Source organism: Mugil cephalus, chromosome 22, assembly GCF_022458985.1.
Source record: "Mugil cephalus isolate CIBA_MC_2020 chromosome 22, CIBA_Mcephalus_1.1, whole genome shotgun sequence".
Classification (NCBI taxonomy): Eukaryota; Metazoa; Chordata; class Actinopteri; order Mugiliformes; family Mugilidae; genus Mugil; species Mugil cephalus.
The window spans coordinates 3514265-3541536 of NC_061791.1; the positions used below are offsets into that span (position 1 = coordinate 3514265).

The window sequence follows — 27272 nt, forward strand, 5'->3', positions numbered from 1 at the left end:
TGTATCCCGTGCTTCCAGCAGAGGGTGAGCTCGTTTCCCAGATCCGTGCGCGCCTCTGTCAGCTGGGTGGAGTTGGCTGGTTGGTTGGTGGGATGCGGACTTTCTAAGAGGCAACTCCCTCGACCGCCTTCGAAACTTCAAACTCCACACGCACATCTGGACGCACACATTTCTCCTTTCGCTGCGGGAGCCGCCAAACCTCTCGGACGAGATGTCGCTCCTGCTCCACGTTCTGACCTCTCTGGGTGAGTTAAAAGATTTTTAATTTGTGTGTCTTCTAACTGTGTGTTTTGTTTTTGTTGTGACAGTTCAGCTCTGTAGGAGCATGTAATGAGAGCCATATGCAAACCATTATTTCCCCATAGTGGAGATGAACCAGTGCCAAGGAGCTGCTTTGTTTCCCACGGCTCTGCTTCTTAATTAAAATAAAAATAAGACACTGTTTTCTGCTGCTGCTGTGGGAGAGGATTGTCAGTCTAAAAGCTGACAGAAGTTCTCCCCCCATTACCTCCTGCAGCCCTGTGGTGTCCTGTCCGGGCGCTGGTGCCCGAGTTCGGGGACGTTTGCACGGAGGGCAGCTGCTACCCCGCCACAGGTGACCTCCTGATCGGCCGGGCGCACAAACTCACCGCCTCCTCCACCTGCGGCCTGAACGAGCCCGAGCAGTTCTGCATCGTGGGGCATCTGGAGGTAAGACGGGAGCTGGAAACCTGGAGCGCAGACAGATTAAACGCAGGTTTGAGGCTGTGTGTTGGAGCTGATGGGTATCAGCAGGGTGGGCTGTGGAAGGAGTCCAAAGCAGCTTGAAACGTGGAAAACCTTGAGGTCTGGAGAGCAGCTCGGAGATTTACTCAAGCGCTGCTCTGCACTCGGACTCGCCAGGGTTTTGATATCTATGTTTACGTACATGACGTCTGGGAAAAAATTAACATTTGATCTGGATAAAAAAATAAAAAAGGCAACTGGACTTGTAGAGTTCTTTGAAGACGTTTCAGGTCTTCAGTTCACATTATAGCCAGTAGAAGTAAAGGAAAGACATCTGTGGCTAATAGTAAAATCTTTCTCGCCATCAGTCCTCAAAACGTTCACACCTTAAGACTGAAGCCTTAGGCCTTTAATGAGCAGTTACAGTAAAAAAAAAAGCAACAGGATCAGAGCGTTTTCCCAAAACTACAGATACGTATCTGGTCATAAATAGACTCCAGTCATGTGATTTCCAGATGGACAACAGCCACAGATGTCCTGACTTAAACCTCAGCTCCACCACCGCTCTTTAAGAACTGAAAAGGCCTTGAAGAAACTCCGCAAAGTCCAGTTGCATTTGTTTCTTGATGAGCTACTGATTATAAAGTAGACGGAAGAAGTCTTTTCGACGCTTTCAGCTTTTGTTTTACCCCAAAAAAATCAACAACAACACTATAACTATAACATATTTTATCGTAGCGTTTCCATTTTGTGCGTCTCTTCCACAGTTATCTACGCTACATGTGTTTAACAGCCCCTCAGCTACTTACGAAGGCATTTTTAAACCAGCGTCTTTGCCCTAAACTGCTCTGATTCAATAAGTTGATTTGCTGGTGCAGAAAAGTCCGTGCATGTGACAGAAAGCGGCTCGACGGCCTTGAACGTTTTCAGAACGGTGAACCGTTGGGAGGCTCGTTTTACGTAAACAAATTCATTAATTAAATTAAAAGTACGAGGACCAACTTCAGATCTGAAACCTGAAAATGAGTTCGTGTGTTGCGTCCGTGCGTGGGAGCGTGTGCACGCAGCAGCGTCTGCTCGCTGTCTTGTCTCGAGTGGGAGTTCAGACATTCCCCTCCACAATAAAAGCACTGTGTGCCTCACAATCCCTGTCCTGTGTGCATACGGCCTGAGGAGGGGGGAGGCGGTGGGGGATGTTCTCCTTCTTATCAAACACCCTTTTTGGCGAGTTTCGGACCGTGAATGGTGTTTTCATGGACGCGTAGACGCACTGTGGGGCTCTTTTTCTGAAGATGAGCGCAGTCCCCAAGAATGAGGCTCGGGTGAAGGAGGGGAGGAAGTCCTCTCCGCTAAGTGCGGTCACTTATCTGGACTCCGCTCCTCCTCGCATTTCGACACAAGACGTAGTTTTTTTTTTTTTTTTTTTTTTGGCCCCCGGAGCCGGAGCCGGGGCTGGAATTGAGAAACTCGTTTTTTTGTTTATTCACATTCTGTAATACTGTGTCATTTGAGAGTGTGTGAACCGCGGTTTAGCTTGTGTCCGTGCCAAACCATCTGCGCCAGGTCCCAGAGGCAGCGAATGCATTGTTAAATATATGCAGACAGACAGACAGACAGACACATCTGGACGCCCTGACCTACGCCCATGTGTCGTTGAACGTCTGATTCCATATTGATGGGCATAAAGCTTCCTCTCCAGTTCAGCCATTAAAACATTCAAATAACTAATGTAAACGGATTAAGTAGTAACTCTCTACTTACTATATGTTCTATATTAAACTCAGCCTAGTGCTATTTATAAATATCCTTTTGTTATTATCATTCTGCATTGAAAATTAAGCTACTCAAATAATACTAGTTTTTGCTTGATCGATTTTGGCCTCAATAATCGGCCAATTCAGCTTCTGTATCGCTGTAAACTGATGAACGTTTATTCCTTTACTAAAATATGTTGGATTCATGTTTATGTCTATTTAAAGAAATTTAAATTTGTGGGGAAATTTACAAAAAAAAATATATATATAAAATGTCCAATCAACCAAAGATTTTGCGACCGTCCTGCAGTACCTCTGCGGAACCTCTAGGGGCCGAGGACCCCCTGTTGAAGACCAATGGTCCAGAACCCATCCTATATAACTGATTATCTAATTAAAATATTTTTAATCACTAGCTCCACCCTAAAAATGTGAAAAACGTGAAGCTTTTCATTTTTTTTCTGACAGGAAACTGAAATATTTCTAACTCTAACATGCAGAAAATATCATATATTTAAGCAAATGAAACAAGGATTTTATGAATCAACATCCAATCTTTTACATGAAGATCAACTTCTAATCAAAAATGCATTTTTTCCACCCAGCTCTAAAAGATACTGTACATACAAAACAATTTAGAAGATTAGAAAATAAGTCAGACTACATTTAAGATGCTGCTGTTTTTCCTAAACCTGCTTCAAGTGCAACATCCGCATGAATGAATTTCCCAGCAGAACACTGATGGTTTAAATGGTATTTACTTCACCTTGTCTCACAAATAGCTAAAAGTGACATATGATCATGTCCAGGGTAAGTATTAGTAGCAGCATTAAGACTAAATAAATAAATAAGTTGCTTCCTCCGTCCCTAAACAGTTTATCTGTCTCATAAACCACACGGTGCATTGACCCTTTTTTACACTTTCCGGCCTTCAGGAGGAGAAGAAATGTTTCATGTGCGACTCCATTCAGACGTATGACGAGGACGGCTACCCCACCGCCAACCCCGAAAGCCACACCATCGAGAACGTGGTCACCACCTTCGCCCCGAACCGCCTCAAGACCTGGTGGCAGTCGGAGAACGGTGAGAGACGCACCTGAGAAACGAGACGTTTTGAGAGCGTGTGAGCTCCCGCCGAGGCCGATTCTCATGGGAAACTCACGGGGCATCTGTAATGACTAGGAGAGAGAGATCACAGAGCCACTGGGCAGCCAATCAGAGGCGTGGGGGGCGGGGCTTACAGGTGTGCAGGGGGAAGAACAGGTGTGCAGCTGGGAAACAGATGTGGGTCACACAGGATTTTTAAAGTGGGGAAGTGCACAATGAGACAGCGGTTTGAGGATCTGTAATCATGTTTCCCTCTTTCTACCACCGTCTACTCGCACAGGAAACTGAAACCAGGGATTTATTTTACCACATAAATGACTCCTCTCACCTATAAGATGTTTTTTTGCTTTTAAATTGAAACGACGGCTAAAAATTCACACCCTAAATGCACTTAAACAGCCTTCAGTTAATATTATTATCACCTTATTCTTCGCTGTTTATCAAGATGTTTTTATGGCAGCGCCACATCACGAAATAGCAATTTTCTCCACATAATAATGAATATTTATGTAGATTTATCCAAAATTAAGTCATATATAAGAGGTTTATTTTGCGCAATGTGGATAAACGTCCAGTTTAGATGCTAAGTCGCCTCCAGTTCATAATAAAACTAATGGAAAATGTTTAAATAAAGTCTCAGCCACTGGGGAATAACAAAATGTTTTTGAGGAGGGACATTTTCTCAGACTTTTTCCCGGAGTCTGTTTGCCAAGTTCAGAATCTGTTATTTTGTAGAACCCAAGAAACCTTTGCCACAGCTGGAAGTTTACCTGCGATATAAATAAACATTAATCTACTCGACTGGTGTGGCACACTGCAAACGGATTCCTCGCTTGTTTAAATATACAGTTGTGCTTGTTTGGGTTGTTTCCGTCTTAATATCTATTCCAACTGACAAACCGTTACATTTTAATGGTTACCATGAAATGAAAACAAGCAAAAAAAAAAACAACAGATTACAGCATATTTCCACGCAGACGGACAAATCCTGCTCCCACATTCCTGCTGTACATGCACATAGTTTTTCCTGCAGAGTGGTGGGAATCTGTCAGAGGTGTGAGTCATGGAGCGAGCAGCGGCGCAGATAGCTCTGAAACAGCAGGAAGCTGCAGACGCACAATGGCGTCACTTGGGATTTCCTAATTCCCCGCACTCTCGTCCTCCACTTGCATCTTGGCTCCAGAGCTGCTGCTGTTAAGTTTGAACGACATCCTGGTTTTAAGTGGTTTGTGAATGAAGATTTGCTGAATTAAATCGCACAGCGCTTCACTGTTACTACACTGTCATTGTTAAAATAACACTTAGTTGGCACAAGCGTTTAGCAGCTGCAGTGTTACGTAGCTAACTGACAGAGCTAACATTAGCGTGCTAGCGTTTGGTGCTTGCTGTAATAATCAATTAAACATGAAAACTTTAAACTACATCTCCTAAAACAGATTTGAACATAAATTTAGTTAGTTGTAAGAAAAGTTAGACCATTAGCTACCAGATCTAGCTAAATGACAGAGGTAACAGCGTTTGTAGCTACTTGATAAAACTAATATGATGTGACACTTGATCAAAATGCAGTTTAATAATTAAATTATTTTTCATTTTAAATTACATTTCCTAAACAGATTCTAAAATAAGACTTAGTCGGTACAAGCGTTTAGTAGCTGCAATGTTATGTAGCTAGCAGAACTAGCTAACTAACATTAGCACTAACCTTAGCTTCCTAGTGTTGGTTGCCTGTTGTTTAATAATCTATTAGGCGCTTAAACTAACCTAAAACTGATTTTAACTTAAACTGAGTTAGTTGTAACAAAGGGTTGACCATTAGCTAACTGAACTAGCTAATGGACAGAGCTAACATTAACATGCTAGTGTTTGGTGCTTGCTGTAATAATTAACGAAACATGAAAAATTTAAACTATGTCTCCTAAAACAGATTTTAATATAAATTTAGTTAGTTGCAAGAAAAGTTAGACCATTAGCTACCAGATCTAGCTAACTGACAGAGCTAACAGTGTTTGTAGCTACCTGATAAAAACTAACATGATGTGACACTTGATCAAAATGCAGTTTAATGATCAAACAATTTCCAATTTTCAAATACATTTCCTACACAAATAATAAAATAACAGTTGGTTCGCGTTTAGTAGCTGCATTGTTGCGCAGCTAGCAGAACTAGCTAACTCACAGAGCTAATATTAGCTGTCTAATGTTGGTTTCCTGCTGTTTAAGCATGAAAACCTAAAACTGTTTCCTAAAACAGATTTTAACATAAATTTAGTTTGTTGTAACAAAAGTTAGACCATTAACTAACTGAACTAGCTAATTGACAGAGCTAACATTAGCTTGGTAGTGTTTGGTGCTTTCTGTTTAATAATCAGTTAAACATGAAAACTTTAAACTATGTCTCCTAAAACAGATCTGAATATAAATTTAATTAGTTGTAACAAAATCACTGTTTTTTTTTTTTTTTGTTGTTGTTTTTGTAAAATTCAATAAACAGTTAAAATAAATAAATGAAAAGAGCTGATCTGGGCTCGACACCATCCAGAACCGGAGCAGATGTGTTGCCTGAAAGCTGGAAGTTGACTCTGTATGCGCGCTGTATGTTGAAGTTTGTGGGAAAGTCAGCACAGAGTGTGTGTTTTAAATTTTTTTTTACAAGTGGAAGGACTGTAATCGTTAATTTCCTGTTGGGCTGCGTTTCCTTTTTTTCTTCTGCAGGTGTGGAGAACGTGACCATCCAGCTGGACCTGGAGGCCGAGTTTCACTTCACTCACCTCATCATGACCTTCAAGGTGTCTGCTTTCTCTCACACACGTACCTACACAAACACATGCGTACGCACACATAAACACACAGCATATACTCCACATAAATACTGCACGGAGATAAACACAGCAGCGTCGGACAGCTGTGGGCGGAGGAGCGTTGAAAATCTGTCTCCTGAGAGCGGTGGGAAGAAGAGGAGGAAGACTTTTCCTGCTCGCCTCTCATCGCTCGTTGGCTTTGATGGTGGCCAGCTGTAGTCATGCCTCTCGTCAACATCGCAGCTCTACATCACACTCAAAACACACTTGAAACATACCCATCCTGTTTTTTTTTCTTTGTTTGGCTACATGCCAGGAAAGTCCAGCCTCTAAAATGTACATTTGAGGAAAATTCTGCTGTAGTTTATCCTGGATTCTAATAAAAGTTTCACAATAAAAGAATGGAGATGCTCCAAATTTGTACTGACAAGCGATTAACCTGAACACCAACAGTGTTTGGCCCATTTATTTCCATTTATTCACATCCACATGAGAATATGAACTCTCGTCTTCGCAGACGTTTCGTCCGGCTGCCATGGTAATCGAGCGCTCCATGGACTTCGGGAAGACGTGGCAGGTTTACCGCTACTTTGCCAACGACTGCGAGCTAATCTTCCCCGGAGTTTCCACGGGGCCGTTGGCCAAAGTGGACAACATCATCTGCGACTCCCGCTACTCGGAGATCGAACCGTCCACCGAGGGAGAAGTGAGTCTCTTACATTTTACACATAACACACAACATGTTTATTTTAAAAGTTTTGGTTTTTAACCTCACGTTCTCTTTTTTTTATTATCCTCTCTCAGGTTATATTTCGGGTGTTGGACCCAGCCTTTGAGATTGATGACCCCTACAGCCTGAGGATACAGAGTAAGCATCACCTTTAAGTATTTGTATTTTAACAATTTAGTGGTTTAGTTGAAGGATTATTTCAGCAGTGATCAATTGAGAGTCCACATCACGATCAATCAAGGAAAATAAGCAGTTAATGCTCTTTTTTTTTTAGGCTCAATTCCCTTGAAAGAGGATTTTTAATGTTATTTTACTAAACCACTTGAAATGATCAGACAATGGAGCATTTTGGTGAGATGCTAAAGAACAGAGAGTGACTGAAAAAGGATTTCCAGTAACTTTTAGCCCTCCGTCATTCACCAACCCTGTAGCCGAGCTGCAGCAGTGGGAAGAATTTCACACGTGGAAGCTACTTCGACTTTGTACACTCACCTACATCCAGACCGAGACACTCCACTTCCTCGATCACACGCACATGGGGAGGTTTTAAAACACTCTGGGGGTTGTGTCCTCAAGCTCTGAAGCTCACTCTTCCATCAATCAAATAAAAATTACCACAGTTCATTTAACATTTATTAACTCTGAGACCCTGCGTCCTCATATGTGGACATTAGGTTCTTTCTGCAGCCAATCATGGGACAAAAGCAGACAAGTACAAGACCTCGTCAAATTCTACAGTTGAAAGTTATTTATTTATGCTTATTAACGTTTATAGTTTGATGTGACGCGCAAATGTAACTATTTCTGTCAATAGTAACGAGGTAACTCATTAGCAAGTACTCGTTTGAGGACGTTGGGATTTCATCGCTTGTCTTTGCACATAGGACTATATGCTCAAATAAAGGATTTGGAATTAATAGTGAAGTAAAAACTGCTGCTTTATTTGCATTGATGCCCTTTTCACTGCATGGAAAAGTCGTGACACTCTTATTTCCTGTGTGTGCGCGCGTACAGACATGCTGAAGATCACCAACCTCCGAGTGAAGTTCATGAAGCTCCACACGCTGGGCGACAACCTGCTCGACTCCCGCGACGAGGTGACGGAGAAGTACTACTACGCCCTGTATGACATGGTCGTGAGGGGGAACTGCTTCTGCTACGGCCACGCCTCCGAGTGCGCGCCCATCGAAGGGGCGCCGACCGGAGCCGAGGGCATGGTACGTGGAAAACACGCTCAAAACTCACGAGCTCCAGCTGCAACAAACATCTGCAGAAGAAGATGCAGCAACATGGCAACATTAGTCCTTATGTACCTAGCCATGTGGTGTACTATTACATACAATTTAGAACCATTTTTTTTTCAGCAGAATCTCCCCTACATGACCTGATTGTTGGTTGTCATATACTATATAGATGTGTACTGAAAAATATACAATAAAAACACAAAAATGGGTGTAGATAATGTAAATATGTAAATGTAAATATTCTTAATGAAGGTTTTTTTTCAAGATTCCAAATGTTAGGATGGTTATTTACACATACAAAAGTTGGATTAACTTTTAAATTTACCTGTGCGTGTAGGTCCATGGCCGCTGTGTGTGCAATCACAACACCGAGGGTCTGAACTGTGAGCGCTGCCAAGACTTTTACCACGATCTGCCTTGGAGGCCTGCAGAGGGACGAAACACCCACTCCTGCAAGAGTAAGATCACAAACACAAATTAAAAATCTGCATTTTGTTTATTTACATGTAAAAGAAAAGGTTGACAAATGTGCTGATCACTGACTTGTTACTGCATGAGAACATTGTTGGTTAGCTTAGCTTAGCATAAAGACTGGAAATCAGTTTAGATTCAAGTAGACCGTTTGGGTCATTGGATTTGCTGTTCAGAAAAGGACATTAAAAAAAATTGAGGTTATTTCATTTTCATTTTAAAATTCAAAAAATAAAATTGCAATTCGGGGCATTTTTCTTTATTAGGGTCGAGAATGGAGAAACAAAATTTTAAAAAACGTTAATTTTCTGTTTCTAAAAAAATAAAAATAAAACAGCGCGCTTTTTTCCCCCACATTTTGCAACCGGAAGTTTCCCTTTTTCAAAGTAAGAGCACATATGAGGACGGTTCTGCGTTAATGGTCAGAGCTCCTAAATATATGACTTCTATCTATGGTTTCCGTGGCTCAGGCTAAAATGTCTTTGGAGCAGATTTTTGACGTGATGGCAAAACAAGACTTCGTCATCTGTATAAATCTCTGCAGCATATCAGAGTAATGTTAGCTAGTAGCTAACTATTCTCTTATTATATGTAGTCATTTTTAGTTTTCACCTGAAATGTGCAGTTTAGCTCTTCTGCAGCCATGTCGTCTTCCCTGTGACTCTTTTATTGTTTCGGAAAACAATGTGCTGATCCGCATCCATCAATTTCTGCGACACAACGCCGCCGTCATACGGGCTCTTACTTTGAAAACTTCCGGTCGCGCTCTTTTTTTTTTGTTTCCGTCTTCTAACGATTTTATTTTTTGTTTTTAGAAACAGATAATTAAAAGTGAGCTTTTCTAAAAAGTTTTATTTATCCATTCTCGGTCCTGATAAAGAAAAATGCATTGAATTTTAATTTTTGAATATTAAAATAAAAATCAAAAATCAACTTTTTTTTAAAAAAATAATAATAAATTTATTTTTTTAATATCCCTTTTTGGGTGGAACATTCAGTGACCAAAACATTCACGGACCGTCTCTGACTTGCTTCCCTTTCACTTCTCAGAGTGTGAGTGTAACCAACACTCCGCATCGTGTCGCTTCGACCTCGCCGTGTACATGTCGACCGGGAACGTGAGCGGAGGCGTGTGCGAGGACTGTCAACACAACACGATGGGTCGACAGTGCGAGCAGTGTCAACCTTTCTTCTACCAGCACCCCAACAGAGACCTGAGGGACCCCCACGTCTGTGAACGTGAGTCGCATGTGGCCTACACGACCTCTGACCTCTTTTGACACGTGCTCGCCGTGACGTGACATGTCTTTAAAGGCATGTTTGGTTTCTTACAAACCGAGACAAGCACCATCTGGAGCTTTGGCCTTTGTAGTGGAGCAGAAAGTAGTGGTTTACAGCATGATTGTAATTATAGAGCTGAAATAGAGCTGTAAAATTAAATACAAGCACCTTTTGACAAGACTTTAAATTACTATTATTGTTGTTATTTTATGTTTTTCCTCCTGCAAGAAGTCAGATGATATATGTGTTCTATTAAACTTGGCCTAGTTCTTTTTTATAAATATACATTATCATTATCATTTTGCATTAAGATATTAAGATAAACATCACACCATAAACATAAAGATAACGCCTTCTGCCTCCATTTATCCCTTTACTAACACATGTTGGATTCATGTTGTGTATTAAAAATAAAATAAAAATATATATAAAAATGTATGATCAACCAAAGATTCCTGCAGCACCCACCATTGAAGACCAATGACTTAGACTACAGATACTTGCTTAACCCTAAGGCCACAAATTAATAATTATGATTGAATAATAAATTACTCAAAACATCAGGTCCCAATCAAACAAATTAAATTCAATAATTATACTTGTGTGTATTTTTTTTAGTTAGTAAAATGCACCAATATTACATATCAGTGAGGTGCATTCATTTTATCCACACGGTTTATTGTCACCGTTCACGTCTCCCACAGCGTGTAGCTGCGACCCGACCGGCTCGCTGGGCGGCGGCATGTGCGACCCCCGGACGGACGTGGTCGCCGGGCTGATCTCGGGTCAGTGTCGATGCAAAGCCAACGTGGAGGGAGAGCGATGCGACAACTGCAGACAGGGACACTACGGCCTGGGACAAGGGCCGGACGGCTGCCTGCGTGAGACGCTTTTATTAGATATATATCACATCCCAACATCTATGCATTTATTTAGTCCTATTTTGATCTGGAAAGTTGTTATTTCCATTTTTGTTGCGTATTCTAGTTGACTATACAAAGATTAAAAAGCCTGTTCAATACAGTGCAGTTCTTTAATTTACATCCGAAAATATAGTAAAGTTTGATCTTTTAGTGTGAATGACTTTAGCTTCTACACTATATTATTAAAATGATTTAAATCTTATAATCACGTATATGTTCAATACATTTTTAAGGAGTGAATCAGACGTATGTAAAGGTTAGAACTTCAAATAAAACTTTATTAGAACACAGACACAAACAAACGCACCATGAAAACAAACACACACAGTAGACAGGCTGCCGCAGATGAACCTCATTGTTTCGTTGTGTTTTTTGGCAGCTTGTACCTGTAACCCTCTGGGAACGCTGCAGGGAGCCAACTCCTGTGATCCGGTCACAGGAAACTGCTTCTGCAAACGACTCGTGGACGGACAGAACTGTGATCAGTGTGTGGTACGGATACAAACACGACTCGATGCTTTTCTCTCTGTGTCACAAACTTCTGTTGATTGGTTTTTTTTTTTGTCGTTTCAATCTACAGCCACAGCACTGGGGTCTGTCCAATGACATGGACGGCTGCAGACCATGTGACTGCGACCAGGGCGGCGCTCTCAACAACAAGTAGGTGTAACGGATCCACAAATTCAGAGAATTCCAAGAATTAAGACAGAAATTAGAAAATAAATGCCAGAATAACATAAAACAAAAAAAGTCAGAATAGTCAAATTCCAAGGAATATGACAAAATTCCAAAAAAAAGTCAGAATGCAGAAATTCCATGAATAAAATCAGAATTTCAAGAATAAAGTCGGAATTCCAAGAAAGACAGAATTCCTGAAAAGTCGGAATGCTGAATTCCGAGAATATAGTCAGAAAAAAAAGAAAGTCAAAATTCTGAAAATAAAGTCAGAATTCCAAGAAAAAAGTCAGAAATTCCAATAAAGACAGAATTCTGAAAAAAGGCTGAAATTCCGAGAATATAGTCAGGATTACAACAAAACAAAAAAAAAATCAAAAAGTCAAAATTCTGAGAATGAAGTCAGAATTCCCGAAAAAGTCGAATTCCGGGAATAAAGGCAGAAATTAGAGAATAAATGTCAGCATTTAAAGAAAAAGTCAGAACAGCAAAATTCAGAGATTAAAGTGAGAATTCCAAGAATAAAGTTGGAATTCCAGTAAAAACAGAATTCCTAAAAAGTCGGAATGCCGAAATTCCAAGAATATAGTCAGAATTCTGTGAAAAAAAGTCAGAATTACAAAAAAAAGAAAGGCAAAATTCTGAAAATAAAGTCAGAATTCCGAAAAAGTCAGGATTAAGAGAAAAAATGTCCGCTGCAGAGAGAGATAATAAAAGTCCACTGTGACTTTCCATGTCTCTCCACAGCTGCGACCCTGAATCCGGTCAGTGCGAGTGCAGGGATCACATGTTCGGACGCCGCTGCGATCAAGTTGAGTCCGGCTTCTACTTCATCACTCTGGATCACTACACGTACGAGGCCGAGGACGCCAACCACGGACCCGTGAGTCCGTTTTACTGCTCCGTCTTTAGTTCAGTTTAACCCGGATACCAGGATGTAGCTGTGACGTGATGATGTTTTTGTTTTTGTTTTTCCTCTGCGTCAGGGTGTGACGGTGGTACCGAGGCCGTACCCTCAGGATCGGAGTCCCACTTGGACCGGGATGGGCTTCGTCAACGTGCCGGAAGGAGCTTATCTGGAGTTCAACATCGACAACATCCCAGACTCCATGGACTACGACATCCTCATACGCTACGAGCCGCAGGTGAAATAATATTAATTATAATAAATAATAATAATAATGATCAATCAGGACTTGTTGGAATAACCTCTGTTTTGTGTTGACAGTTGCCTCAGCAGTGGGAGCAGGTCAACGTCCGAGTCGAGCGTCCTGTCTTCAACCCTCCGAACTACCACGGCCACTGCAGCGAGTCCGTCCAGAGCGGCGACGAACAGTCCATCTCTCTCCCACCGGGATCCAGGTGGGTGTTGTTTGCCGTCTCCGTGGCAACACATTCTCCACATAAACCCAAACGTAAACGTACACGGAGACCTGACTTCCTGTTTCCGTGTTGCCGTTTTCTTCAGACACGTGCTGCTGTTGAGGCCGGTGTGTTTGGAGAAAGGACTGAACTACACCGTCCACCTCAGTCTGCCCTTCTACTCGTCCGTCAGCGACGTCCCGAGCCCGTACACGCTCATCGACTCCGTACGTCCTCCTTCATTTGTTGTTTATTTGTTGTTAACTTGCCACACAAACCTCCGCTCTCCTTCCAGTTGGTGCTGATGCCGCGGGTCAGAGAGCTGGACATCTTCCACGGGGCGGACGGCGAAGGAGCGTGGGATACGTTCCAGCGCTACCGATGTCTGGAGAGCAGCCAGAACGTGGTGAAAAGCCCCATGACCGACATCTGCAACGACTACATCTTCAGCGTCTCTGCTCTGCTGCACAAAGGAGCCATGGGTACGGACGCCGATCTATCTGAGTACATGATGACGGCCACTTCCTGGTTCACACTTTATTATCTGGAACCTTTGATTTTGATTTCACCAGGAATTTAAATCACTGGAATTTATTGTGAACTGTGGTTTTGTGTTTGTTGTAAATTGTCTTGTGTCTTGCTGAGGTCATTTTGTCCCTTTTTTTTTTTAGGTTATTTTTGTGTGTCTTTCATCAGTTACTGTGTCTCTTTGACTTTGACAGAATTCAAAAAAAGTCAAAATGCAGAAATTCCGAGAACGAAGTCAGAATTCCATGAAATAAGACAGAATTCCTAGAATTAAGACAGAATTCTGAAAAAAGTAAGAATTATGCAGAAAATCCGAGAATGAATAAAGTCGGAAATTCCAATAAAGACATAATTCTGAGAAAAAAGTCACAATTACGAGAAATGAGACAGAATTCCTGGAATTGAGACAGAATTCTGAAAAAAAGTCAGAATGCAGAAATTCCGAGAATGAAGGCAGAATACCAAGAATAAAGTTGGAATTCTAATAAAGACAGAATTCCGAAAAAAGTCAGAATGTCAAATTTCCAAGAATATAGTCACAATTCCAAGAAAAAAGTCTAAATTCTGAGAAATAAGACAGAATTCCTAGAATTAAGACAGAATTCCGACAAAAGTCAAAATGCAGAAATTCCGAGAACGAAGTCGGAATTCCTAGAATTAAGACAGAATCCTGAAAAAAGTAAGAATGCAGAAAATCCGAGAATGAATAAAGTCGGAATTCTAATAAAGACAGAATTATGAGAAAAAAGTCAGAATTACGAGAAATGAGACAGATTTCTGAAAAAGTCAGAATGCAGAAATTCTAAGAATGAAGGGAGAATTCCAAGAATAAAGTTGGAATTCCAATAAAGACAGAATTCCCGAAAAAAGCCGGAATGTCAAATTTCCGAGAATATAGTCACAATTCCGAGAAAAAAGTCTAAATTCTGAGAAATAATACAGAATTCCTAGATATGAAAGAGAATTCCGAAAAAAGTCAGAATCCCAAAATTTTGAGAATAAAGTCAGAATTATGAGAATTAAGACAAAATTTAAAAATTAAGCCGGCGAGGTCATATTGTCTCTTTTAGAGCAGAGAATCAACAACATTACGCAATAATGTCACAATAAACCTCTTTCTAGAAGTAGGAGGAAACCAGAATCCTGTGTCTTAGCCACTAACCTAAACATCATTCGTGTCCCAGCATGCCAGTGTGACCCTCAGGGTTCTCTCAGCACCGTATGTGAATCCAGTGGAGGTCAGTGTCGGTGTCGATCCAACGTCGTCGGCAGGAACTGCGACCACTGCGCCCCGGCTACGTTCCTGTTCAGCCCCTCCGGCTGCAGACGTGAGTGTCGCCCCTTAAAGCTACGAACAAATCTTACGTTTGAATCTCTTATCACAATCCTGATTTCACCCCCTTCAGCTTGTGACTGCGATCCTCGGGGCTCGCTGAGCGCCTTCTGCCACGAGTCGACCGGCCAGTGCGAGTGCGTCCCGGGGGCCACGAGTCGCCAGTGTTCCCACTGCCTGCCGGGCTACTGGGGCTTCCCGCAGTGCCGACCGTGCCACTGCAACGGCCACAGCGAGTACTGCCACCCTCTGACCGGAGAGTGTCAGGGCTGCAGGGACTTCACCGCCGGACACCACTGTGAGAGGTACGATGGGGAAGCACCTTCTGCACCTCAGGGCTCCACAGCGCCACCATGAGGGGAGTGGATTGTGAAGTGTGATGCATGTAATGGCCCCGTTGTTGAGATCTGTTAGAGTTTGTGTGAGTAGAGTGATTATTCTGAAGGCTGTGGTGGTTATGTGTGTGAATTTGGGCTCGTTTTACATGCACAGCTTAATTGATTAAATTCGATTTTCTGAATGAAGTCCTTGTCCCAGTTTACATGCACCGGAGAAAATCTAATAACTAACAGGAACATGTCCTCCTCCTCCACACTAGGGGGCGATATGTGTCTTTTCAGCAGGTTTGACCTATTGCGTCATATAATAAACGTAAAAGAGTCATTTATGCGGCATTTCAAACAACAACCAGATGGAAAATAGTTCAGCTTTTTTAATCTCGTACGTAATGTGGCACCTTCTTCTTCTGCGACCGGCTTTCTTGGATGTTTTTTGTCGGTTGTGGAGCATGTGCACGCGCGTTGTCCAGTTAAAGTCAGATTAAGGTGTATACATGCCGGAGAAAATCTGTTTCCAATCACATTATGTGGGTGTCTTAATCAGATAAGCAGAGTAACGTGCTTACATGCACTTGAGTTGTCCAGTTAAAGTCGGATTAAGGCAATAATTAGTTTTTTTCACGTGCATGTAAATGTACTGACGGATAACATGTCGAAGAAGCAGGAGCAGTGAATACTTTTATATATCAGGAGGAGGAGATAAGTGAATATAAACATGAGGCTAGTTTTTCTGCAAATTCCAGCTTCCATCAGTCACTCATGACCTTTTTAGTCTAAATGACACTTCAACAAAATGTCAAAAGTGTGTTCACAGCTAAAAATGTTCTTCCTGTTGTCACTGATTGTAGCTTCAGTTCACGGATCACGATCTTAGTTCCTTCCTTTTGTCAGATTTTGAGTTTTTTATTTTTTATTTTTTAAAACATCCTTAAAATACTCCGCAGGTGTCTGGACGGTTACCATGGCGACCCGGAGTTGGGTTCAGGCGACCACTGCCGCCCTTGCATGTGTCCGGACGGGCCTCGCAGCGGGCGCCAGTTTGCAGAGGGCTGTTACCTCCTGGCCAACATCAACCAGCTGGTGTGCGTGTGCAGCCCCGGCTACAAAGGTACGCAAACACTTCACAGGTTTGTTTTTACATAAACACCTCAGAGGGCGTTTCTTTTTATTTATTTATTTTTCAGGTTGTCACGTCCTCATAAATTCCCTGTAATTAGCGTGCAGGTGTCTTATCAGCACGTCCTTCATCTCTCGTTTTTTCCAGGTGCCAGGTGCGACCAGTGCTCCCCCGGTTACTACGGGAACCCCCTGGTGCCGGGCGGCCGCTGCACGCCCTGCCAGTGCAACAACAACATCGACATGCACGACCCGGGGTCCTGCGACACGCGCACGGGCGCCTGCCTCAACTGCCTGCACCACACCCAGGGCCACGCGTGTCAGCACTGCAAGCTGGGTTACTACGGCAACGCGGGCGAACAGGACTGCAGGAGTGAGTAGACGTTTGGTTCGGGGGTTTGTGGTGAATGGGACGTTTGAAATGAGCAAATAAACATTTATTCGTATTGATAAATCAGCAGAAAAAGCTGACGCAGTCTGTTCCAGATCTAGTTTTAAATGATATTAATTTAATTTACTAAATAAATACACAGGTTGATGCTCTACACTGCAAAAACAGCATCACTAGAAAGAAGCAAAATAGTTTTATTCAATGAAACCATCGTGTATTAAGAAAAAAAGAATCAGCCAATGGGTTACACTTTTTTTTTGGCTTAAAGTTTGTGTCTCTGAACAAAATATCAGATGTATTTATTTGATACAAGGATTTTTGCATTCTTGAAATTACTTTTTTGCAGTGTATACTTTTTAAAATAAAAATTAGGCTAATCAGTAGTATTTTTAAAGCAGTTTAAATGATAGTTTATTATTATTATTATTATTATTTTTTTTTTTTTTTGTGCTGCTCTCTTGGCCAAGACCCCCTTGCAAAAGAGTTTCTGAACATACATTTGATTATTACCTGGTTAAATAAAGGTAAAGGTACTGAACTGTAACAAAAAGTGCTGCAGAGTAGGAAGGGGAAACCTAAAAATCTCCCAAAATAAGACAAAACCTCAGGTAAACAGGGAACCACAAGGAACTATAAGGAAGGTTAAGGAAACAGAAATAGCTAAGAGACATGTACGCTGCCTCCAGTCCCGTCTTTAAACACAATAAACCCTCCTCCTCTGTGCAGAGTGCATGTGTTTCTCCACGGGGACGGTACCTCAGGCCTGTTCGTCGCCTGATGACTGCCAGTGTGACCAGCGTAGCGGCCAGTGTCCCTGTCAGCCCAACGTGGTCGGACCGAACTGCGACCGCTGCGCCCTCGACACCTGGAACATCGCCAGCGGGACGGGCTGCCAGCGCTGCGACTGCGACCCCGACCACTCCGAGGGAACCTCCTGCCACGTGGTGAGGATAAAAAAAACTAAAAATTAACTTAAATGTGATCTGAATTAACTTCATGTAATCTCTTCTGAGTCCGGAGAAGCACCGGGGTTTATTCTGCAAGATACGTTGGAGAATTGCGTCAACAAGTTCGTTGTAACTGTCCAGATGTTGGCGACTTTCCTGCAAGTGCCTGCATCATCTCCTGCATTAGCATCGCTGCAGCAGCTGCTCCAATTTACTCCCCTAAACATGATATATAACCGAATGAGCCGCAAAATCTCTCCACTCACTGCTGCTGCCAGACTTACACAATGTAGGGACTGGCAGAGAAAGTTTCCCAAGCACTCATCACTCATTGCCCATTTAATCACAGCAGCTTGTGTTTGTGTATTTTTTATTATTACTATTATTATTTATTTTTTTTGATATATGGACTCCAGCTGCTTCTTGCACAAATCTGCATGTAAAAGAAATATGTCCGTCCACTCACCCGCACACAAACATTTGGGTTTCTGTATTTACTGGCCGCCCTCCATCGCAGGAAGGAAGTCTCAGAATACACCGAGGAATAACTGAATTTTCTGAGGATGAGAAAAATACAAAAAAAAAAAAAAATACAAAGCTCCATTGTTTGTTGCATGTGGATGAAGAGCCTTGAAACGCACACAATTAGTCTGTTTATTGTACGAAAAAAAATAGCCTTTATTCCGACTTATTCTAGTAGAAGAAAACAGACGCAGTATTTCTTACAGTCGGAGAATTATTTGAAATTAATAAGCGTTTCCTAAACAATAAACCAACACATTCTGACCTGGTGGACTGGTTCTGGGTGTCCCTCTTGTTGTAGATCACGGGCCAGTGCAGGTGCAGACCCGGTTTTGGTGGCAGGACCTGCCGGGAGTGCAAAGAGCTGTTCTGGGGCAACCCGAAGGTCAAATGTCACGGTAAGATGTCGACACAAAATAGTAGTTAAAAGATGGTGATTCATTTAAACAGTAACATAGCAGAGTGTATTTATATTAAAGCTGCTATAATGAATTTTTACAGGTTACGCAACTAAATTTAATGTTTAATTCCCTAAAAACACAACTTAATCAATGCAGGGAAGTTTATTAACCTCCTGAGACCCTTTGTCCTCATATGGGGACGTTATTTTTTTGCCTTTTATGCAGCTTATTCTGCTTCATTTTAACCCATTGTCCTCATTAGTGGATGCTTTAGTCTGCCATCTAGTGGCATTAATTAATTAATTATTTCATTAATTTATTTATTCTTCTTAATGTTTCTGATTTGATATGATGTGCATATTTAACAAATTAGCATTTTTTGCTAATTTGCAAGTACTCGCTTGAGGACGTTGGGATTTAATAGTTTGCAATTCTATGAATTTATTATAATATAACTAATGAAATAATCCCAGTTTTTTTGTTTGTGTGTTTCTTTTCAAAAGCTACTACTTCCTGTTCAAAGATGACGCTTAAGTTTTTATAGTTCTTAGGTCCTACTGATCCCAAATACCTTGGAGAAATAAATAATGCATAGCAAACAAGAGCTTGGGTCTCAGGAGGTTAATTGACAAAACTAATTTCCTTTAATGAAAGAAGTAGAGAAAAGTAAAGTACTGAGAGGATGAGTGAGTATCGAGGTCTTTCTGCTCATTGTTCTGGTTTTCTGTCCTCACTCTGCTCACTCTTTACTGTATTACTTCTATTTCTAAAACTCCAAACCTGGCCTACAGGTAAAGGTTTCAGCTAAAGAACAAGACATTTGGGGTCTGGGGGTTGGTGGAGCCCAAAAGGGAGCTAAAAGTGGTTAGAAGTGAGACTCCAGTGTTTCCCCCATTTCCATTTAAGAAGTTTGTTTCTGCTGCCCCCAAGTGGCCATAAAACAAATAGAAATGTGTGCATCAATAAATTAATAGCATTTATGGCATATATTTAGGTATTTACTTATTTATTTAATTATTTATTATTGTGGCAGAATTGGCCCTTCATACGATAGATGCGATTTGAAGAGGTAGTGGAATGAGAGATGGATGATAACGGTAGAGGAATATAGATAATGAAAAAAATAAAAGATGGGGATTAAAACACAGCTTTATAGGTAATATAAGGACATGGGTGTTGGTCCTAAACTTGAGTTGTAATGACTTCATATTGGGAAGAAATGAGTTGTTTTAGCAGCTTTAGTAGGTGAAATTAATTAACAAGACTGGAGTTTAGATAAAAGTCAAATCTACGCTCTTGCTAACCAATAAAAATGCATTTGTTGATATTTTAGGATACATAAAAGGGCAGTAAGATTAAAAGAAAAACATAGAAAAGTCTCAGAGTCCGTGTTCTTCTCCAAGTCCAGTGATTATCTTCTTGAGTTTCCTTTTAAATCGACTTCAATATGACGTCAGAGTCATTATACTCTGTGTGTTTATGTATCTTAGGTCGACTTTAAAGTAGTTTCCAGTTGTTGGGTCGGACCCTGATTGCCTGACAGCAGGTTGGCTCTCGGATTCAGCTTCTCATCGTATCCAGAAAAACTAGTATCGTTCGCCAAACCCGAGCCGCTGTAAGGTCTCACAGTTGGTTGGCTCGGCCTCAGAGAAAGAGGGCAGGAGATGGGAATGACCTCTCGCTCCTCGCTCATGAGAACCAGATGTTCCACGAAAACTCCCAGGAATCCCGGGAGCTCTCGTCACGGGCCGACACCCCGGATGAGCCAGGAATCCTGAATTATTCCCGCCGCATTCCCTAAAGCTTCTCTCAAGCTGGTGAAGCAGCTGGACCTCGCGTCCTCTCTCTGCACAGATGTGACCAACCCAGTGAGAAATGTGTGGGAGTTATAGGTTGTTGTGTGTCAGGGTATTGATAGTAAAGCCTTCTAAGTAGGAAGGGTTTGTTCTTTTTTGGCCACATTGACATGTCACTGTGATTTAGCGAGTGTTATTGGTATGCAGCTCTTACTACCCCATAATCACCGACCCCTAATAGGTGTAATATTTCACTGCAACAGAAACTGAAGCTTCAAACGCTTCTGCTCCATAAATCACACAATTAAATTAAAATTTCCATTCCTTCTGTCTGACTCACGCGATCCTATCTCCTCCCTCTTGGTTTCTTTTTATGGAGGGAGGGAGGCGGAGCGACCCCGAAACCCAAGGGATCACCGTGACCTCTGAGGTCAAATTCATGTCTAAGTTTATTTACTGAAAACAATGGGAGCAGAATAAATAAGGCTTATTTCCCTCAGGAGACGTTAAAATGGCTTCGTAACAGACCTCACGTAACGTTTAGGACAGAAAACAGAAGTTATATCTTACTTTTACTCTTGTGACTTGTTGAGAAAACAGCTTTTTACTTTCTGCTACTCTGAAATTACTGGACAGATTTATGTCGCACAAAAACAGCTTTAAATTGTCATTTCTGGGGAAAATAATGGAAAAAATATGTGTATAATATGTGTATTATTTGTACTTTCAGAATTGTAGCAACTGTTAAGGATAGAAAAAAGATTGATATATATAGAAATAGAAGCTATAGGTAGAACAATTTACAGTGGAAACAAAAAATAAATAAATAAACATGTTCTCTATATTAAGTTGGTTCAAAATAAGTAAAAGCTGTCGCCTCTGATGAAGCTGTTTTTACAACGTTTAAGAGTTTTAGCATCTTTCAGCTCTTTGTTTTGGAATTTGCAACCTTATTTTAGCTAACAGATAAAATCAGTGTAGCATTTAGCAGCTTAACTGCTAAAAGACTCCCTGAGGTGAAGGTGGAGACCAAAAATAGAGCTAAAAGAAATTTGGATGTTGCACAAATATTTGTAATTTTGCCAGAATCTAAACTGTTAATCAGGGTTCGACAAAAAATATCTGGGGTTTAGAGTAGATTTCTAAGTTTTTCCATTTTAAGTCAGCACTGGGAATGACGTCACACCTGAAGTATCGGTGTTCCAGTTACAGAAGTTGGAAAACAAGATGGCCGCCTCCATGAAAGCTCTTGCCTCGTCTGAATATAAATATGTGGAAACATGGTGTGTTCAATATTTGCATTTTTTGAGTGCAGAGTAAAAAAGTTTTTAAAAAATTCTTGATATTAACTAATGTTATTACTATGATGTTAAACAAGTTAAGCAGATTGTAAATCCAACAGATAACTTCATAAGTTCATAACTTCATGAGGTTTTTTTTTACTAGAATTATTTACAGTGATGAAATCTACAAGACCACATGAGGCACAAGTTTATAAAAATAGGCTATTGTTTTTAGCCATTGTTAGCGTGATATGGGCTTATAGTTCCCATATAACACATGAGCATAAGCATTTCAACATATGTATGTGGAAAAATACTGTCTCTATGACAGATTTAATGCAACAAAAACTAATCAGAAGTGCTAATGAACAGAATATTACAGGAGCTTCTAATTGCTGTTTACACACGGGGCGGCCATCTTGGAAACTCAGCCAGGAGGTAGTGAGGAAAATCCAACTTTGGAGACGTTTCATTTGAAAATTCCAACTCTGAATACAAATGGATCGCACCATTGTATTATAACTCTCAAAAGATGTTTTCTTTCCCCCACTCTTATTCCAGCTTGTGACTGCGACCCTCGGGGAATATCCAGTGAGCAGTGCCATCGCGCTACAGGACAGTGTACCTGTGTGGAGGGCGTGTCCGGCCCACGCTGCGACAAGTGTGCCAGGGGCTACCAGGGTGAGTTCCCCTCCTGTGAACCCTGCCACCAGTGCTTCGCCGTCTGGGACGCGGTGGTTGGCGAGTTAACCAACCAAACCAAACGTCTGGACGCCCAAGTGACGGAGCTGCAGACGGTCGGGGTGACGGCGCCGTACAGAGAGTTAATCAACAGCCTGGAGAAAAACACCAAGGCGGTCAGAGAGATAGTCGAGAACAATCCTGCAGCGGTCAAGTTCGAGGAGATACAAGACCTGATGCATCAGATCACGTATGGACACAGACAAACAGAGACCAGTTAATGTTAAAGTCACCTTTTTTAGCATTGTTTCATTGTCTTTCTCAGCGGTTTGATGTCGTATCTCAACGGACAGCTGAACACCACAGAGGACACCTTGGACGGTCTCCACAGCGACGCTAAAGTCACCCATGCAAACTTGGACCTACTGACCGACGAGGCCAAACAACTGGATAGAGACGTCCAGGAGCTGAGGCAGCAGGTGCACAACATCAAGAACACCAACATCCATGGTAGGAAATTACTTTTTTTTATTGGCATTGTCCGAAGCTGTGACTGAACCTTGTTGTTCTGCTTCAGATGCTGCAAAACCTCTTCCCAGGGCAGAGGCTAGCAGGGAAAATAGTCCATGGTGGGTGGCGTAGGGGGTAAACAAGCAATGTTTTTTTTAGCAATGCCTTGGATGGAAGAGAGTAACCTTACATCACTGAAAAGGCCACGCCCCCTTATGGATGAAAACAAAGGAGAAGTTGCACTGTCATATATTGTTCTTCAAACCCAAATGTTTTCACCCAAATGGGGGTGTGGCCTAATTTGCTACTGTCATCTGTGGGAGGAAGGGAGGAGCCAGTGATCAAACTGTCACCTTGTGGGGAGACAAGCTCATCATCAGCATAAGCCTTTACATTTAAAACTTCTCTCTTTTCTTGGTTAGTTTAGTAATTTGTTTTAGTTTGATTCCTGAGCTCCTTCCTTTGAATGTTTTGCCGTTTTCTTAGTAGCCATGCTCAACCGATCCTGTCCTACGGTTTTTTCCTTCACTTCCATCAATACATATAAAAAAAACATCTCACTTACCGTTTTGTTCCCAGGTGCATTGGACACCATTTCTGATGCACATAAGGAGTCTAAGAATGCCGAACTCCGCGCCAAGGCCTCCACCAGCGATCCCGGCAACACAGTCGAGGAGTCCGCTGCTGTACGGAAAGCCGCCGAGGACAAACTGAGCAGCAGCGAGAGGGAATTTGACCGAAAGCACCAAAGAAACACGCAGAAGCTGGACAAGCTCTCCAAGGAGCTGGATAAATTTGACCTGTCTCCACTCAGTGAGAAGGTAAGGGACACTACACAACTGCAGAAGACACGAAAACCTGTGTGTTCATTTTGATATTTATATGTGTTACTCTGTAGACGTGTGGTGCTGCTGCTCAAGATGACGCCTGCTCATCCTGCGGTGGTTTGGGTTGTGCTGGCGAGGACGGCATGACTCGGTGTGGAGGAGAAGGATGTGGAGGCGTCGTCACCACTTCTCAAATGTCTCTAAAATCAGCCGAAAATCTGGACCAGGAGATTGTAGTAGCTATGCAGGAGGTGGACAAGCTCTCCAGGATGGTAAGTGAGCAGTTGTCACAACCCAAAACATAACTCCAGGTGAATGTGAGTGAATTTTCTGGACTTGCTTGTGCTCAGGTGTGGGAGGCCAAGAACCGTGCAAATGAGGCCAAGATAAACGCCATGGACGTGCTGGTCAAATCCAACCAGAGCAAAGAGAGAGTGGAGAAAAGCAACGAGCAGCTCCGCAACCTCATCAAAGAGATACGAGACCTCCTCACCAGTGAGTGACTGAAGAAATGTAGGTTTTTTTGGTAAGGACTGCGTCTGAAGGATGAAAATGTTTGATTTCTGGTACTTTCAGATGAAAAGGCGGATGTGTCCGTGATCGAGGCCGTGGCCAACGAGGTCCTGGCTCTGGAGATGCCGACGTCGCCGGAAAAGCTGCAGGAGCTGACGAAGGAGATCAAGGAGAAGGTCGGCACCCTGACCAGCGTGGAGACGATCCTCAGTCAGAGCGCCGAGGACGTCAAGGCTGCAGAGTCGCTGCTGAAGGAGGCCAAGATTGCTAGGTAACAACGAGGAAAGAACATAATGATTTTTCTGAAAGATAGTACTCTGGACACATAATAATGTACCTCAACACACAAAATCAAAACATTTGTCTTTTATAGTGTTTACAAAGACAAGAATTTGTCATGCAATTGGCTGGCTTCCCTAAGTTAAGAATACACATATGCTCAAGAAGATGACCATAACTGTACATCAATAACTAATCCACATTCCTGTAACAACTTATCACACAAAAATAGGAAAAGGCCCTTTTCTATGACACCAAACACCTAGACAGTGACTCCTCTTATCCCTAAGGAATGAGGTTCAAAAATATTGGAATAGAATATATGTCTCTCCATCAGTGAGGCGGCGTCTAGCATGAAGGAGAGGGCAGACAAAGTGATGACAGCGCTGGAGGAGACTGAGCGTGCTCAGAACATCGCCCGGGACGCCATCCAGTTGGCCCAGAATAACACTAAAGGAACCCTGGACCTGTTGGTCTCTGTGAGTACAACCTCAAATAGCAGAACTGGTCCACAATATGACAAGACACAGTTATGTTTTTACCATTTTAGAAGAGATTTCCATGTCTTTCAATGTGTGTGTCAGGTGGAGACGGAGACGGCCCATTCGGAGCTGAAGCTCAGTAATACCACGGGGCGTCTGGTGCAACTAGAGAGGGAGGTCAGGCTCCTGAGACAGGAAAACCTGGAGGTGAACCAACTGGAGGCGGCGGCAACGGCAACATCTGACCGGGCCAAACAGGGCGCAGACGAGGCACAGCAGGTCTCACGAATACCGTTTACTCACCGATTCTGAGACTGTCTCGGGTTATTTTAACTGCCGCTGTCATCAGTGTTGTTTGTTTGTGTGCGCAGGAGTTTGAAGATGTGGTGAAAGATAAATTTGAGGCGGTGGAGGTCCAGGTGGAGGATAAAGGGGATTCGGTGCTGCAAGCGAGGAGAAGGGCGGACGAACTGCAACTGGAGGCCAAAGAGCTGCTCGACCAGAGCAGCAAGAAGCTGCAGAGGCTCGGAGGTGACCTTCTTTTACACAGTGTCATACTTTGCGCTTTTAAAAACAAACATTTTAAAAAGCTTAATATTCAAGCAGGGTAGGGAATGACTACTTCCTGTTGTGCTTTCAGAGTTGGAGCGCTCCTACGAGGTCAATCAGCGCGTCCTGGAGGAAAAAGCTGAAGAACTGGCCCAGCTGGAGCAAACTGCCCGTCGCATCCTGGAGGAGATCAGTCAAAAAGTGACGCTGTACAGCACCTGTGTGTGATCAAGTCGTCTCTGGCCTTCTCTGACTTTTTATAGTATTTTTTAACGTACCGCACCAGAGAGACTGCTCCCTTTTATAGCTGTTAAGACACAACACTGTAATATATTTGACGTTATCGTGCCAAAAAGTGTTTCAACTACAGAAACTAGCTTTAACAATAGCTCTGCCATTAAAGTGTTGAATAATGAGTCCCAAAGGAAACCACTAGAAGCCAATGTGACCTCAAATACAAGAATGTGTAGAACATATAGAACAGTTTAAATGTGTGTTTAAGTTTTAATTGTGCTTAAAACGACCAAAGATATAATTTGTGAAACCAACAAATATTAAAGTTTGATTTTAATTACCTTTTTTTTTTTCTTTCTTTGTCTGTTGTTAGTCTACTGTGTTAGTAGCTTTAGCGGGAAAGGCTGGTTTAGCTAGCAGTAAAGCTAAACGAGACTCACTCATTTCCCATTGTAATTGTGCAGGTAAAAAAATAATCAAAAACATCTGAGAACACTGTGATTAAACATGAAAAGACGAAAGATTTGGACCAAGGGGATCTTTAAAATGCCATGTGATGTGATAGCATTAGCTAATTCTAATAATACACCATGTCTATGCTAACAAGCTTCATTTACTTCATATTTTTCTAGACATAACACAGCTAACAACATTGAGATTTACATTACCATGTTATCACATAATATACACCTATGTAGTTAACTTTATGGATGACAAATAGTAGACATGTAGGTGTAGAAGTGGCTAGCTAAGCAGAACTTCGGCTCACACAGCACAGAAGTTTGTAATTTTATTTAGGGTTTCTGATGTGTTACATACCCACAGACTTCCCTATTTAAACCTCAACATTCCCACAAGAACTGAAGAAGTGGATGAGTGGCGAAACGTCTTCTCGAAACTCCACAAGTCCAGTTGTTTTTTTTTTTGTATGGACAACGTCCTAACATGGGCCAAACTGATGCTATTTTCCCGGGGATACGGGCGGCGCCATCTTGCTAGTTCGAAGCCGGAAGAGATGATATCGATGATCCGGCCACACTTCTTCCTCCAGACTCACTTTTTGTTCAATTAATACTACACTCTACCTCAAACAGTTATTCCAATTAAATTTTGTATTATATACTGTATTTATTTCTAAAAAAAAAATAAAAATAAAAAAACTCTCACGGTCTCACGGAACCGTTTGGCACGGTTGCCATGCCAACGGGTGAACGCCAATATCCTGTTTCCTGTTTAAAAATCTAACAAAAAAACAAATTTATACAGAAAATTGACACTTGAACATTTCTCAACATTATATTAACTACAGTAAATGACAGGAACCATGCTTGAATATATATATATATATATTTTTTACGTGTATTTTAATGTGTCGGTTTGACCCATCCAGGGGGTGGAGCTTATGACCTATACTGCAGCCAGCCACCAGGGGGAGCTGTACGGTAGCGCTTTACTCTTACAGTAATCAGATAAATTTGCTTTAGAGATC

At 41.9% G+C, this 27272-nt stretch overlaps 1 protein-coding gene across 1 annotated transcript; it reads left to right on the forward strand.

Annotated features, from left to right (window-relative positions):
• Positions 1-70: 70 nt before the first annotated feature.
• On the forward strand, positions 71-26123 carry lamb1b (laminin, beta 1b). The gene is made up of 33 exons (XM_047575693.1): positions 71-245; positions 518-690; positions 3395-3542; positions 6282-6355; positions 6885-7073; positions 7172-7235; positions 8112-8314; positions 8679-8799; positions 9863-10051; positions 10798-10974; positions 11396-11508; positions 11597-11676; positions 12439-12574; positions 12678-12836; positions 12920-13053; positions 13160-13280; positions 13349-13535; positions 14766-14909; positions 14988-15219; positions 16197-16360; positions 16517-16741; positions 17486-17703; positions 18530-18626; positions 22270-22639; positions 22715-22899; positions 23479-23720; positions 23798-23998; positions 24077-24221; positions 24303-24510; positions 24856-24997; positions 25103-25279; positions 25372-25531; positions 25641-26123. Exons 1-33 carry the CDS (start codon positions 212-214, stop codon positions 25775-25777), a joined length of 5349 nt encoding a protein of 1782 aa, XP_047431649.1. The 5' UTR covers positions 71-211; the 3' UTR covers positions 25778-26123.
• The last annotated feature ends 1149 nt before the right edge of the window (positions 26124-27272 follow it).